Source organism: Falco rusticolus, chromosome 2 (assembly GCF_015220075.1).
Source record: "Falco rusticolus isolate bFalRus1 chromosome 2, bFalRus1.pri, whole genome shotgun sequence".
Taxonomy (NCBI): domain Eukaryota; kingdom Metazoa; phylum Chordata; class Aves; order Falconiformes; family Falconidae; genus Falco; species Falco rusticolus.
In genome coordinates this window covers 68,818,381-68,833,668 of record NC_051188.1, presented here as the reverse complement: position 1 = coordinate 68,833,668, position 15,288 = coordinate 68,818,381, and the positions used below count along the sequence as shown (strand labels likewise).

Here is a 15,288-nt window from a genome sequence, read left to right as displayed (position 1 = left end):
TGAGGCATCCTCCATAATGGGAGAGAAGGGCAGGTGGAGGGAAGTTTGTATGAAACAGTAACTGTGTCATTCTTCCCTTCTGTCACCATCATCACCCAATATTTTATTGACCAGAACGTAAGTTAGATGATTTGAGACTGGAGGAGGACCATGCACAGATGTTCCCATCATGGTTGATCCTGAAGGTTAATCCGTGCCTCGATCTCTTTGTCTTTTGGGGGCCTCCCTTGGTGCATTTGAGCTGTGGAATTGTTGTCATTTTGGGCTAATGCCATTTAGCTGTGTTGCTGTCTGCATCTGGAGTGTGTGCAGTCAGCATGGTGGGAACGGTTGTGGAAGCTGAAGCCATGCTACTGACAGACAGCAACTAAGGAAATGTCTGTGTTTCTGTTTGGTTCTGTTTTCTTTCCTTCAGCGCTTTGTGACATGCATCCCATGAGGGCACTCTTTCTGATACCCAGGAACCCTCCCCCACGGTTAAAATCCAAGAAATGGTATGTATTAGTTATATCTTGTTTGTAGCCCTTTTTTGTAGTGTGATGTTTTCTTGTGTCTCATTGCATGCTGTTTTATTACTGCTTCCACAGAACTGTAAAGCAATTTAAGTTAGCAAAAATCACCCTGTTATCTTCTGTGCCACCGAATCAAAGCATGAAATAAAAAGCATGTGTTATTTACTTAGTTCTGTTTGTCCCAGAGAAACTTTATCTCAAATTGTGTGAAAACAAAAACAAAGCTTTTTTTCTTGACAGAGCAGCATCTGTATTAAGGTGACAAATGAATCCATATTTTAAAAAATAAACTCCCGCAGCACTCTTTATATACAGTATGTTTTCTCAGATGTGTCATAACACAGAAACAGAACAGTACTATGGTGTTCTAGTTCCTAAGTTGAAAGGAGCTATTAAAACTAATGAAGGCTTTTACTATAATTATTGTAAACGATTGGAATTGAGTGTGCGCTTCTTGCCAGCTGAGAAGAATCCATTAGTATCGGAGGGTTTCCTCCCAGTTAGTGGTTACAACTGGCACATATGAAACAAAAATGCTCCCTAGAAAGAGGTTTCATATAGATTGAATGTGATCGCAGGATGCTGTGATCCTGTCAAAATAATGAAGTGATTTGATTGCCTATTCAATGTCAACATAACATAAACTTGTCTGGCTTGCTGGGCTTGGGGTTTGCCTGGGTTGACTTATTTATGCACTTGTACTGTCAAGGCATCCCTGTCTGTCTCTCATACTTGCTTTCTGTATATGTTAAAGGAATAAAGATGCATATACAGTATTTGCATAAGCCTTTCATTAACCTTTTTATTTAGAATAATAGTAACAACACTTAAGGCGTGAGGAATAAAACCCCCCCAAAACAACAAAGTTACCTTGAATTCAGCCTCCTAAATTACATTAGGAAAGTGAAGCAGTGGATGGAAACTGTTGGTTTTACCCATAACCGTGTAGTGGAGGGGTTTGCCACCCAAACACAGGAGCAGGTTGAGAGCCCCTAGCAGTCAAAAAGTGACTCTGCCCAAAGCCAGGGCTGCTGTGACTCCACTGTTTTGCTAGTGTGACTGGTGCCAGGTTATGAGAAAATAGGCCAAATGATGAAAAATGCAGTTATGAATGTTTCCAGTATTGGTGTTTTGCAAGGCAGCTTGTTTGGTGATTTCTGTTTGCAGAGGTCTTTTTTCCAGGGTTCAAATAAAGTGCAAATTTAGGAGGGTGGTGCTCCAGCTTAGCTAACTGTCATACACTGTCACTTTATGCGATGTGCAGGAGGCTCAGTTTAGTTCATGCCCTTAAATTGTGTCGGTGAGAATTTGACCCCAAGTGCCTGTGTTGAACAGACAACACTGTTCAATACCCACCTGTTGTTCTGCATGGATTTTTTTGTGTGTGGCTCTTCAGGTAAAAAATAAAATAATGTTAAATTCTCACAGATCTATCTCGGTGAGCCCAGGTGCATACAAAAGCAGCGTGGTGCTGCTTGTGTCAGGGGAATGTTGGCTGAAGTTTTTGTGGCTTTCAGCACAGCTGTTCTGAAGCAGACTTGCCCTTAGATAGCATGGGCAGGTGGAGACACACCGGAGCTGCCCTGCCCGTGCTCCGAGCAAGCTGGATGCTACCCAGCTGCGGTCCAGAAGTAGCAGAGCTGGGTTTGCATGATTTGCCTTCACTAATAGATCCTGCCTTTCAGGGCAATTATGCCTGCGAAGGACAGCACATTACTGTGAGGCTGTGTCTAATCACTGCAGGTATGTTGGCATTGCCCTGTGCCCATCCAGCCCTTTGTCCATCCAGCCTAGTGTTAAGCTGGAGCACACTCAGCTCTGTTTAGGAGGCATACTTGCAGACAGCACTGGTACCATTCTTTGGGATGTGATGCTTTCTGAGGAAAGGAATTAGACCTTGAGGAGCAACAGAAAAAATGAACTGAGTTTTACCTGTGATTGTGTTTTGGTTTGGTTTTTTCCCTCCCTGCTTTCTCAGGTCAAAAAAGTTTTTCAGCTTTATAGAAGGTTGTCTAGTGAAGAATTACATGCAGCGACCTTCTACAGAACAACTCTTGAAACATCCCTTTATACGTGACCAACCAAATGAAAGGCAAGTCCGAATCCAGCTTAAGGACCATATAGACAGGACCAGGAAGAAGAGAGGAGAGAAAGGTATGCAGCTTCTGAAAATCAAGTATTGCAGCTTGTTAAAAATATATATTTTTGTCCTGCTTTGTGTTCTAAATCCTCACCCCTAGAAAAGCTCCAAATCCTTCAAAGGTTCTTTTGAAATTCATGTTTTGACTATCAGCAGGCTTTTAGGTTTTGTTCTGTCCTCTACAGAGAAAGTATCAAATTCAAATGTTTTATTTTCAGATAAGTTAAATTTACCCGCTTCTGGGCCACTGCCTCTTCCATACAAGCATTAAACAGTATTTAGGAGGATGTTGGCATATATGCCTTTCCGTTTTTTAGTCTGTGGTAGGTTCATTCCTGGAATGATGCCATAAATCAGACACACAGGAAATAACCCATCACAAGAGCTATGAAGCAAATGTCTCGGGCAGCCTGTGCTCTTTATTCAGGTGGTACCGAGGTTCTCCAGGTCTTACATATAAAACCTGGTGTCATTCAGGGAATTTCCTTTAAGTCTGATGCAAAGAACTGTGCTGCTTTACAAGTGTGGGAAGATGGGCTTGTATATGTAGAATGAGTTCTAGGGTCTGTGACAGATCTTCTCACTGAAGGGGATAGGAACCAGTTCACTAAGGCACTACTGCAGCTCCCCACAGTCCTAAAATTAAAGATAAGCACTATCTAGGCCTTTGTTTCTTTCCCATTAGATGAGACAGAGTATGAATATAGTGGAAGTGAGGAAGAAGAAGAGGAAGTGCCTGAACAAGAAGGAGAGCCAAGGTAATAACTGCTTTTGGGAGGGCTCTGGGCAGTCCATTACAAGTAACTCCAGAGGTCTGTGACTATAAATCAGGAGCATGCTAAACTTCTGCCTCTTATTAAGCGCACGCACAAGCCACACAAACCACCCAAAGGGTCTGAATGCCTGTTCCGTGACTGCTAAAGGTTTTTAAGTTCCCCCTCATATGGCTTAGAGCCAGCAAGCTCTGGATGGAGGGAGATTTATGGCAAATATAATTGGTCAGGGGTTTGACAATGTCAGAGTTGGTCCTTACTTTGCCTGGCCTCATTTCACTCCTTCCGCTGAGAGCATGTATTTGACATGCATCCAGTGTCTTCGCTCCGAAAGAAATGAGATTAAAATTTAACATCATGCTATATTTTATTAATGTTCCCTTGCTTTGGAAAAGGTATTTAATGGTCCATCAGGCTTTATTATACAGGAGGCTTTAACTTTCTTTTTTTGCAGTTCCATTGTGAATGTGCCTGGAGAATCAACCCTCCGACGTGATTTCCTGAGACTACAGCAGGAAAACAAGGAACGGTCCGAGGCCCTTCGGAGACAGCAGCTGCTGCAGGAGCAGCAGCTCCGCGAGCAGGAGGAGTACAAGAGGCAGCTGCTGGCAGAGAGGCAGAAGCGCATTGAGCAGCAGAAGGAGCAGAGGAGGCGTCTGGAAGAGGTAGAGACAGGAGGCTGGAGCTTGGGGGCAGACGCCCCTCTTCAGCTTGTGTTTCCCTTTCCCCCGCCCTTTTAAAAAGAGTTCCCTGTAGCCCCAGCACATCTTAGGAAAGAAAACAACATGTGCAAATCCACTGGCAAATGTAGAGCAAAGCACTTAAATCCATGTCTGGCTACTTTAATGTAAGCATCTTCCAAAGCATTTGAATATCCAGCAGCTCCTATGGAGGGAAAAGGCGCCAAAGCTGGCTTATTGAGGTTATTTGGGGGGAGGCTGTGTCGTGGTGTCTGCTCCAAAGAAGGGGAAGCAAGCTGAGACTTCAGGTGGCTGTAGAGAAGGGGAGACATTAATTATTCCCAGGTGGATTTTTTTCTCAAGGTTACTTTTTTTGGGGCCATGACATGCTTCAAACTTCCTTTTAAATCTTTCTCAAACATCTCTGTTTGGCACTCATTCATGGTAGGTAGGAGCCCATTTTTTTTATGTGTTATTCTCATCATACATAGTAGCATGATGACTAAAAGCCACCTATATTTATAAATCAGTGTTAAAATTACAATTCTGCAAAAAGTACAAATACATAAATCATACTTTTTTGGTATGGTAGGTATGCAATTTCCATACACTAGTAGAAGATGAAAGAAAATTACTGTACATGTACAATGTTGTTCTGTCATACTTTTCAACTCCTAAGATCTCATGTGCATTTATAGATATGTGTAGATGGAATATGCAGTGTGAGCTTTAGAGGTACTTTTCAGAACAGTTCTTCAGGCCAGAGCTGGGTATGACACAGAGCTGAAGTGAAATCGATCCCCTGGCTCTTCAGGAAGTGCAGGGTCAAATTCCAGTTGTCCTTAAATGACCTCTTGCTTTGGACTGTTTCAACTGTTCACTTACCAATGATGGAAAAACTACACCCAGTCTGGTTTTCCAAATCCTGGTAATGTTTAACGAGGATGCAGCCAGGACCAAATGTTGATTTGCATCCCGTGACGTGTTTACATAACAAATAATACAAAGTTCCAAATAGATTTCCAGGCCACATAATTCTCTTTATCCCTCTTTTTCAATGTACAAGTGAGTTTAGTGCTGCTATAAGGAGGGATTGGTAGCAAAGTCTCAGCCACACATGAAGCCAGAAGGAGGGACAAGGGGGAGGCCTATAAACTCCGTTTCTCTTCTGTTTCTTCCCCACCCTTCTAAGATTGCCAAGATGAACATTGTAGTGCTTCCAGCTGTGGCTCTGTAGCAGTTTTGTGCAGGGATGGGGGTGGGGGCAAATAATAAGAAGATGTTAGGAAAATATGAAAATATTTTATTGATACTGGCAAAGGGGGGCAAAAGTTACATTTAATGTCTAAGGTTCTGCAGGTGGTACTTTTTTGGCAAGGGAAGGGTCATTTAACTAGGTCATTTAACTTTAGTAATCAGTGCCTCTTAAAATCTGGAATGTCTTTTTAAAATAAAGGAAATGCTGCTGCAGTAGTGGAAACAAAGCAATGCACCTTTTTGCTGGACAGGGTTGAACTTCCTGGAGATGTTGTGGAAATCATAATTTAATGAGCAATTAAAAAGAAAAGGCAGTTACCTGAAAGTTTTGTTTAATCAGTCCTGCTTTTTAAAATACAAAACAGAACTAACAACTTCTGCAGCCGCAAGATGGCATGTGATGTAGGTTGATGTATTATTGAATAAGGTTACGCAGTAAACCATGTGAAGTTTGTAAGAGAAAAAAATTTACCTTTTATTGAGTCTATAATCTCTGCCTGGTTCCCTTGGAGACATAAATATGAATTATGAGCTATAAAGGTTTCCTTTTGCAGGTGATGGGGTGGGGGTATTGTTCTTAAAGTGAATTAAAAAAAGAGGCTCACGTTTAGCTTTCAAAAAACCCCACTTAGTTTGTTGGATCTTGTGTTGGAAAAACGTATGTTCTCAAGTGATTTTTAAGAAAACAACAGCCAAAACAAGCTCTTTAAGATGGGGGAAGGGTGGTAGACACATATTTAGATAAACATCACTGTTGTGGCACAATTGAAGGCCAAAATATTGAAATGTTGTCACTTTGTCCTTAACTCACCCCCCCTGTTTTGATGAAGTCAGTAAACAATGAAGAGCTTGGTAATATGAGTTAAGATTAATGTCAGGCATTGAATCTCTGGGCTTCCATCACTTTGTGGAGATTTTTACCAAGCCTTGCTTTCTTGTAATTTTTGCTCGTATGGAGTAAGTGTATGCTTGGGTATACCTGTTTAACATTCTTTAGGAAAAATTTTGTGCATTAGATAATCTCCGTGGACAAGTTTCTTATGCTTGCCCCCTCTGCCACCCCCCTTCTCTTCTCTCCCCTCCTGCCGCTTCCTAAAGTAAAATTGAAGGCTTTCTTACAATGCTGGCACAGAGCCTAGACAGTTTTGACCGAGACTGCAACAGGAACGGTGTTCAGGACATCTGCCAAAAACTGTAATTCTCAGCAGTATTAGGGAAAAGATTACTTTTTAAAAGGCATATAGGTGACTTCTAAAACTCATTGTTACAGGAACCTTTTAATTTATGTATTACTGACAGTGGAATTGGTATGTGGTCAAAGTACAGAAAATTACCTGCAACATTTTGGGAAGGGGGTTATTTGTCCTTCTCCCCCCTGCTCCCCTTTAAAACTCATACAAAGACTAGTTACCTAAATATGCATATATGTGTTTAGATAGTTAAAAGAAGAAATCTGAGCTGTTCCTGGCTGTTCTAAGGTGTCTATGTTTCTGTTCAGCAACGTGAAGACACCAGTGCTCAGTGTGACAGGTACCAAAAGGCACTTGAATTTGTACTTTGCAAAACTGAGTCAGGTTTGAGAAATTCAGAACTGGCTGTGGTGGAATCCCGTTCTGTGTGGACCTCCACAGTCCAGGGTAACTTCATTAAATGGTGTCTCTGTGCCTAGTTATGAGAACCTAAGAAGGGTGTTTTTGAAGTGGTAGGTTATAACTCCATTGGCAAGTAGTACAGTCCTGTAGAAGCAGATTTGTGGAGCACAATAATTAAAACGCTGAGGACCCAAAGACTTCAGTCCACATGTTTAAAGACAGGAGGAGTTCCTTTGGACTAGCTGAGGTCTAGACTGCATGCCTGCTTGTGGTTGGAGTGCATCTGCCTTTTTAATTTCATCCAAAAGGAGTGGTTGGTGCTCCAAGACATGTTCAAAATATGAAACAAAACTGGGTAAGTGGAGATGATTGGATGATTCACTTCAAAAGAGCACTCCTGATCTAAACCAAGATGCTAATGTAGGTGTACCCGTAGGTGATTTTTGCTGGGGCTTTATTTCTTTTACAGAAGGGGAGAGTATTCGTATCTACTTAATTTGAATTGCTTGCAGTTTGGATTGATACTAAGAAGTTCTGCTTCTGGTGTATCTCTAGTGTAGGCAAAGCAAAAGTCTCTTTATTAGTCTTTCCAATCTTCTTCCTAAACTGTTACCTAATTCTTTGGGAAAGAAATCATTAATATATGTATTTATCAACCTTCATCTGGATATAAGACAGAGTAATAGTATTTTAGGAATATAAATTTAGAGTACCTATATTTGTCTTCAGCGTTTCGCTGTGTGAATGAGGTCCTGAACTCGTTGTATACACCAGGTGCATGTGTAGTTGCATTGCCCCCTCCTGGTAAATCACGTTCTACTGCATGGTTTTCCAGTTTGGAGGTGTCGGGTTCCATTATGAGATCATCATTAATGCACCCTAAAACTGAACAAGGAGACAGAGTATTGACACTGTATTTTCAGTTTGGTTTTTTTTGTTGTTGGCCTAGTAAATGCCAATTTTGTGAAATGCCAGTTTTGAGGCAGTATGGGCTTTGTCAAAATTCTGTTTTGGCATCTCTGAAATGTCTTTGAAGAATTCCAGCCCTTGCCTTCTGGTAAACAGTTAGCTCCTTGATAATAAGCTTTTCATTGGACATGTACAGGAAAGTTGGTAATACCATATCCAACTAAAGAAGATCTGGATATGCATCCATAATTTCAGTGAATCCAGTTGTATAACTGCTATCTGTTGGGCAACAGTGTTTTACTTCAGACCTTTTTTTGTAGTGCATGATAAAAATTATAAAATCTAACAGTCACACTTACTAAATTCAGAAACCTAAGTTTTATAAATGGAACTGACGTTGGTTTTAACTAATGGTTGTCACTGTTCCTCTCCCTTCCTTTGGGCAAGCCTAAGGAACAGGGTGACAATGGCTTTGGTGTGTGCTTGTGGAAGAGTTACTAGAGGCAGTGAGGAAGGCAACCTTGTGCCAACAGAAGGATGGTAGGAAATCAGCTAAAGGGCTACTTCTGAATCCCGCTTGCATCAACAGTGGGTTGCCACCAACCAGCTTTGCCATCGCTTTGACAAGATGTAGACTAGGTCCCAAGAGATGCTTGTCACTGTAGATTTCCTTTCCCTGGACTTGCTAAAAGTAAATTCTGCTTTGTTAGCGGCTAGTAATTTGATGCTCAGGTTTCAAAGGCCACATGCAAAGGAAGTGAAACCTTTTTGTCACAGCTAGGGCTGGGAATAAGCAGATCGTGTGGAGGGTGTGTGTGCAAGCTCCTGCAGTGCCAGCTGCCTCCCTTCCCACCCACCTGGCGACGGGCTGAGACAGTGCCTGATGGGAAAGCGGGAGCAATGCTGGGAAACCCCATCTCTCTGTGTACTTTGGTGCATAGACAATAGCATATTTGTGCTTTGGAGATTTGACTTAAACGCAGAGGGTTTTTTTTATATTTTATTTAAATTTCATCTTTTGCTGGGTGGTAAATGTCTACTACCAGTGCTGAGCTAGCAATCTGGCTCAAGGTTTGCTTAAAAATCTCATCTTTTAACAATTGATTTTGTTTATTTTATCATGCTGTGGGAAATCAGCTCTTTTAGTCAATTTGTATCTTACTTTTCTCTTATGAAGTTCAGTTATTTATAATTATTGCTGAATACTTCTGCGTTGATTCAAGAAACAATGGATTTGTTTCATCCAAAAGACCTAAGCGCTACCCATTTTTCTTGTAGTGAGAATGATGCCATCCCAAGATCTGCAATATATCCACTTAACAATGTCAACACAGTATTGTTAGACAGACAGGCTTCATATGTTTAAGAAGTGTTTGAGTTGATAAATGTGCATATTAACCAGTCAGCAGTGTGCTGTCTCTTGCATGCTCAAGGCAACAGAATTACTGTACTTCACATCTTAGTTTTCTTAAACAAAGAGCCTGTCAGACTTGATTAGCCAAGAAGCACCTGAATATATTGACTTAAATATAGAAACTGTTTGACACAAGATGCGTATATTCAGAAATAAAAGTGCCTACTTAATCCTTTTGCAGTGCTTAAAAAATGAAGCAGGGGAAGCAGTGAAACCTATGAAACCTACCACGTACTGTAGCTGCCTTGCAGCACTTTTGCTGTTTTTGTGTCTACATTCATTGAAGAGAGCTTGCTTAGGCAAGGGTGAAAAGTCTAGTAGATGGATTTAGGAGATGGAAGAGCAAGGAAGATGTGTTTCTGAGAAGATACAGAAAATGTGGGGGAGAAAAGAACTTATGTCTTGTGGCACAGGAAGGTGGTAGTGAACCCAGGATGATGCTATGGGCCAGGAAGGAGGGTGTCATAATTACTGAGTGGGTTTATTTGAACAGTGGTCTTCAAGAAAGTTGCATCTTTCCCAAAACTGCAGCTAGTTAAAGAGAATTGGAAAGCAGCCTGGTTTATTTAAGTATTACTAATTCCTAATCATTCTGTTTTTCCCCAGTGTTTCTTCTCTGCTGTCATGTCAGTATCCTTTCCAGAAGACAGAAAAGGCTGTTGAGCCTTTGATTACTTCATAGTCATGCAGGGTAACACACCGAGCAGAAAAAGCTCATCCTGTGAAGTAACACAGGGAATGTAGATTGGCCTTTGCTTGTTCAGTTGAGCACAACTGAAACACACACCAGTAACTGGATTTGTGAACCCAAATAATAACTTAGTTTGAGTGCTCTTTCAAGACTACCAGGAGTGCCTTAAGACTGGCGAATCTGTGGCGGTTTTGCTTCAATAGAAATTTGTGATAGTATTAACCTTAGCCTAAATGTGAAAAGAACAACCAATGTAGATTTTCATTTTGTTCTTGGGTTTAAATTTGAGTGTGCTTTTTTGGTTTAAATTTCTTCTATAATTTTATAGCATATTATAGAACTCTTGTGATGGAAGTAAATGTTGTAGAGATATTCCCAGTTGAACAGGAGACAGCTGGGTCTTTTGACACTTAGGCAGTTGTGGGAGGCTGCCTGGGATTTTGAGGTAGGTGGAGTAACTGGATGCTACTGCAGAAGTGCAGGAAGAGTTGGTCACGACTGTATGGGCATTTAAAATGTCTCCTCTGAAGTCATACGTGAGGCTCTATAGACATAAATGAGTCAGTTCATGCTTTCTAGAGCTGTTTCCCAGGTTCTTTTCAGATTTGAGCAGATTTATCAGCACCAGTTTGTATTTGGGTCATGCATGGAAGCTTATCTGTGTAAGTGTAAAAGCTTAGCTCAGCCGTTTTTCCTCTTTTACATATAGGTGTTTTTGATGTTCTGGGAGGGGCTGAAGTGCTTTTGCTCAGCCTTCCTTCTCTCTTAGGCAAGGTTTTGGGCAGTGCATTAAATCAAACTTGGTTGTTGGGCCAACATCACCTAATTCTTAGCAGACCATGAATTGTATTAGGAGAGAGGCTGCTTACTGAAAGCTCAGAGTTGTCATTTGAGTTTTAGCTTATTCAGCAGGACTAATAATTCCCTTTTGGCAGCGTTTAGGTAATGTGTTGAAGTCAAGGAAATTGTCACTCTGATTAAGATTTGAATTTAACAGTTGTTCAAAGATCAAGATTTCGGTGTAAGCCTGAAGAGCAGCATGGAGCTTCCACACCATGGTTGTCAGGAACATGGTACGTGACTTTGTGTGTGTACATGAAGAAACCAGAGACAGTAAGCAAGGCTGCTTTTAGGGATAGTTGTGTGCTGGGTATGAGCTAGTTTCCTGGTGGAACACTTGCATAAAATGTTTTGTCACTCAGTTGCAGAGCTTGCCAGTCCTGGTAAATCTCTCTCTTCACAGTAGAAAACAACCCCACCTCTTTCTTTGATAACAACAAAAGTAAAACTTTGTGGTTTCCTTTCCTTTTTGTAGCAACAAAGAAGAGAACGGGAAGCTCGAAGGCAACAAGAGCGTGAGCAAAGGAGGAGAGAACAGGAAGAAAAAAGACGTCTGGAAGAAATGGAGAGGAGGCGTAAGGAAGAGGAAGAGAGAAGAAGAGCAGAGGAGGAAAAGAGGAGGGTAGAAAGGGAGCAGGTGAGTCCATGATACAGATATATGTGGAATAGGTTTGTTTCTTCTAAATTACAATCTATTTTTAAAAAAAAATTAGTAGGCTTAAAGCAGCTTAGAGGCAACCTAACACTGACCCTTTCATCTTTGTTGTCTCTGACAGCAAACACACTAACAGATCGTAGGGCTTTATGGAGAATCCTGGCAGCTTCAATATTCTCTCGAAAAAAGAAGTCTTGTTGTGGTACTCATTCTAAATTCAGCTCATGCCCCTGGGCTTGACTTAAAACCATCAGAATTGGCGAAATCATCACTGGGGCTGAAAATAATTTCTAGGCTTGTCTTGCTGGATCAGTGGTTCTTGCAGGACATGCCCATGTTCAGAAGGCCTCCCAGAGAAGGGCAGCTCTGTTGCGTGTCAGCTTCTGGCACTCAGATTTGGTCAGAGGCTCATCATCAACTTTGAATATTCTGAATGTGAGATGGAACGTTTGGGCTGCACAGGGTTTTCCTTTCCTTCCTAAAATGTAAATATGCAATCTCAGTCTCTTCCTCTGTCTATTTAAAATCAGCTCTATTAATGTATGCCAATTCAGGCAGCAAGTATATCTTAGATCGTGTCAGTGTGCCCTTAATACATTGAAAGTACAGGTGAGAAACCTTTTAAATTGAAATTAAGCTGCTATATTTATGCATGACATCTGCATGTTTTAAAATCCTTTAAAAGCTTTAATCAGGGTGATAATCAGGGTAATAATGATTGTGCATGTACTGCAAAATATTGATCCTAAATCAAGGGCCAAAACTACTGTCCTAGAGACTGACTGGAAATTTCCCATTAACTTCAGGAATGCTGGTTTTGGCCTGATGTACCTTAATTTTTTCTGATGTAAAGTCACTGTATCATTGATGAACATTGATGATCATGTTATTGGGGAATTTGTGTTTGTTATATTTCAAAAAATTTTGAGTCAAAAGGAGAGAAGACTAACCAATGGGAATAAATATCTCTAATGACAGCACAGCAATTTGCTTTTGGGCAGACACCGGGTATTCCCCCAGCTGCTTTTTAAACTGTTGAAATGCTAATTACGCACTGTGCCAATAATGACTTATGGCTAATTGATTGGGCAAGTTGAACCACTCTAAATTTTTTGTTCTGGAAGAAAGGACATGCCCCCTCTTCGAATTTTTGTTAACCCAAACTATGGCTCAGCCAATGTGCGTAACAACAGTATAGTGTATCTCATCAGTCTGTCATAAGACTTTCTGTAGCTCCCATCACTGCATCACTGATCCATTAAATTCTTTATGCATACACTGTAAATATGTGCGTGTGTGTGTGTGCTTGTGTGTGTGCGCATGCACATAGTTCCATTAATTGCATGATAGGATGTTACCAGCTTGGGTTTGGTGCTTCAGAGTTTGAGTTCTTCCAAGGGATCAGGCGAAGCAGCGGGTAAACCTGTCGACCTGTTGAGGCTGCGGGTGAAGAGATGGCTAGATCACAAGAGCAAGCGAGTTTGGTCTAATATCTGTTTCCTGGTGGATGTTTGTTTGTGTCATAACCATCGCATAATTCAGCAAGGCTGGCAGTGTCTGCTCAGGAGAAGCTTCTGGTGAGGGCAGCAGGGGAGATGGCAGGGCAGGTCCCAGCTGCACTTGGCAGAGTCCCTCTGGGGGAGCTTGCTCCAGGTCTGCCTACACTACGCCTGGCTCTAGCTGTTGCTAACAGTTCATCGCACCAGTGCAACAAACTAATGTTTAATACAACTTGCATGTGACTTTGTATTGGCTGTGTTAAGTCAGACTTGCTGTGTTTTAACTTTCCAAAACCTTCAAGTGCATTTTGCTGCTTCTTGAAACCACTTCCAAAATACGTAAATGAGCTCTGGCCCATGTCGGCAACATTTGCAGGAGTGCAAATTTCAGAACAGAAGGGGCCAAAATCCCATGCTCAGGAGGCAGGGCTTCCTAAATTGTTCTGCAGGCACTAATCCATCCTGAAGTGCGTTTCTCATTAAAGCTGAACTGGGGAAGTAGTGTGTGGTGTTCCACCCAGGGGGTTCTGATGCATTCCTTTTGAATAAATTTATTGCTGGGTAATTTCTATGTGACAGGAGTATATCAGGCGACAGCTAGAAGAGGAGCAGCGGCACTTGGAAATTCTACAGCAGCAGCTGCTCCAGGAGCAGGCCATGTTACTGGTAAAGCACTGTATCTGTTTTGTTCAGTAGCTATAGGATCCATTTATCTGGCCAGTCCTAGGCTTCCCTCAGTCGGCCACAGCTGCACTGACAGTATGACAACAAAGGAGCTTGATTAAAAGGCCATTTAAGCTAGCGTCGTGGGCTGACAGGCACATATGAGAAGTGCTGTATGGTCACACTGCTTTCTGGGCAGTAGAGGAGGCTTTATGTTAAAGTGGAACAGTTCTGGTGTGGTGGTCGAGTTTCTGAACAGACCTTGGCATTCAGTGAAGAGCTAGAGTGCTTATGTTGCAGATCAAAAGCACACATGATATGTAAATCCACCCCAGGATACAATGGCCTAGTGTTGGTCTTAATCATTGTTTTATGAACTTTACACTGGATTTAGTGTAAATAACTCTCTTTTTTTCCTTTAATAAAAGTCAGTTTTGACGTAACTCTCCGATCATATCAAGGTTAGCAGTACACTTTCAACTTTCCCAACATGAGGCACATGCCATAGTGGTCTAACTTAGCTCTTGGTTACACTTTAACAATGAAATAAACCAGGAAAAAAAAAGTCAACAACAACCAGAAAGGTGCATTTTTAACGGGATGGATAGGGGCACATCCACCGTACAGTCAATGTCATGTCTTGAATTATGCACACGTTCTCTCAAAGGAATACAGATGGCGAGAAATGGAGGAACACCGACAGGCAGAGAGACTCCAGCGCCAGTTGCAGCAGGAGCAAGCCTACCTCCTGTCACTGCAGCATGATCACAGGCGGCAGCAGCAGCAGCAGCAGCAGCAACAGCAGCAGCAGCAGCAGCAGCAAGAAAGAAATAAACAAAGCTATCATACCCCTGAGCCAAAATCCCACTATGAGCCTGCTGAAAGAGCACGTGAGGTAAGTCCTGCTTGGGGGCAGGAATCTGCTGCTTGCCTTTCTGCCCCTGCCTGTTGGCATCCTCATGACTGCAGTTCTGCTATAGTACAGTGAGAGGCCAAAGCGTAACTCATAAGGGGCAGGGTATTTTAAAGTGTTGGCTGCTGGTTTCCAAACCCGAGGGCTACTTCTCAGTACTTCTGCTGCAATCATTGGAGTTCAGAGTTTTGAGGTACAAGGGGTGGAAAGAAATTCTGGAAGGCTACAGACTGAGGGGACCTGGTTTTGGAAGCATCATGTCAGGAAGTTAATCTCATCTGCACTTCATCAGACATGTTTTCATAGGAAGCATTGGTGCAGTTGGTGATCTGTGTCTCTGGCAGGTACTGGGATGGGAAATTGGGAGGCAACTGGAAAGCACGAACCTATGAGGGATGCTTCTGCACAGCGCCTGTTTACACATTTGGTGCTTTAGCTCATGCGCTTGGAAATTTCCTTCTCATGAACACAAACTTGAATTTCATTAGTTCCATTTTTGAGGTGTTAAGTATTCTCTTCTGAGTTCACGTCCTCCTCTTACAAAACTCTGTGGTGCTGCTTTCTTGGACTCACACTCGCAAGTCGATCTGAAATCATGAGAGTGCTGTTTGTTTCAGTGAGTGGTCCCCTGTCTTCACTGCTCTACGTGTAACATTGCTAAGTGAGTAATTGCCTCTGATACATACTTGGCTCTTTTTCAGCACCCTTATTCTTACGTTTCCCTTGAGTACCATACTGCCCACAAACCAA

At 41.9% G+C, this 15,288-nt stretch overlaps 1 protein-coding gene across 12 annotated transcripts in view; it reads left to right on the top strand.

The window, feature by feature from the left end:
* Positions 1 to 15,288, top strand: part of MAP4K4 (mitogen-activated protein kinase kinase kinase kinase 4) — a 170,806-nt gene that overhangs the window by 120,393 nt on the left and 35,125 nt on the right. For 10 of the 12 annotated variants that reach the window (XM_037375976.1, XM_037375974.1, XM_037375975.1 and 7 more), the window contains exons 9-15: positions 416 to 494; positions 2,491 to 2,666; positions 3,338 to 3,410; positions 3,880 to 4,090; positions 11,284 to 11,445; positions 13,542 to 13,628; positions 14,293 to 14,520. In XM_037375976.1, the coding sequence (XP_037231873.1) occupies positions 416 to 494; positions 2,491 to 2,666; positions 3,338 to 3,410; positions 3,880 to 4,090; positions 11,284 to 11,445; positions 13,542 to 13,628; positions 14,293 to 14,520 (1,016 nt within the window). The remainder of the gene's footprint in view (positions 1 to 415; positions 495 to 2,490; positions 2,667 to 3,337; positions 3,411 to 3,879; positions 4,091 to 11,283; positions 11,446 to 13,541; positions 13,629 to 14,292; positions 14,521 to 15,288) is intronic. The other 2 variants (XM_037375977.1, XM_037375969.1) reach the window with 1 other exon arrangement.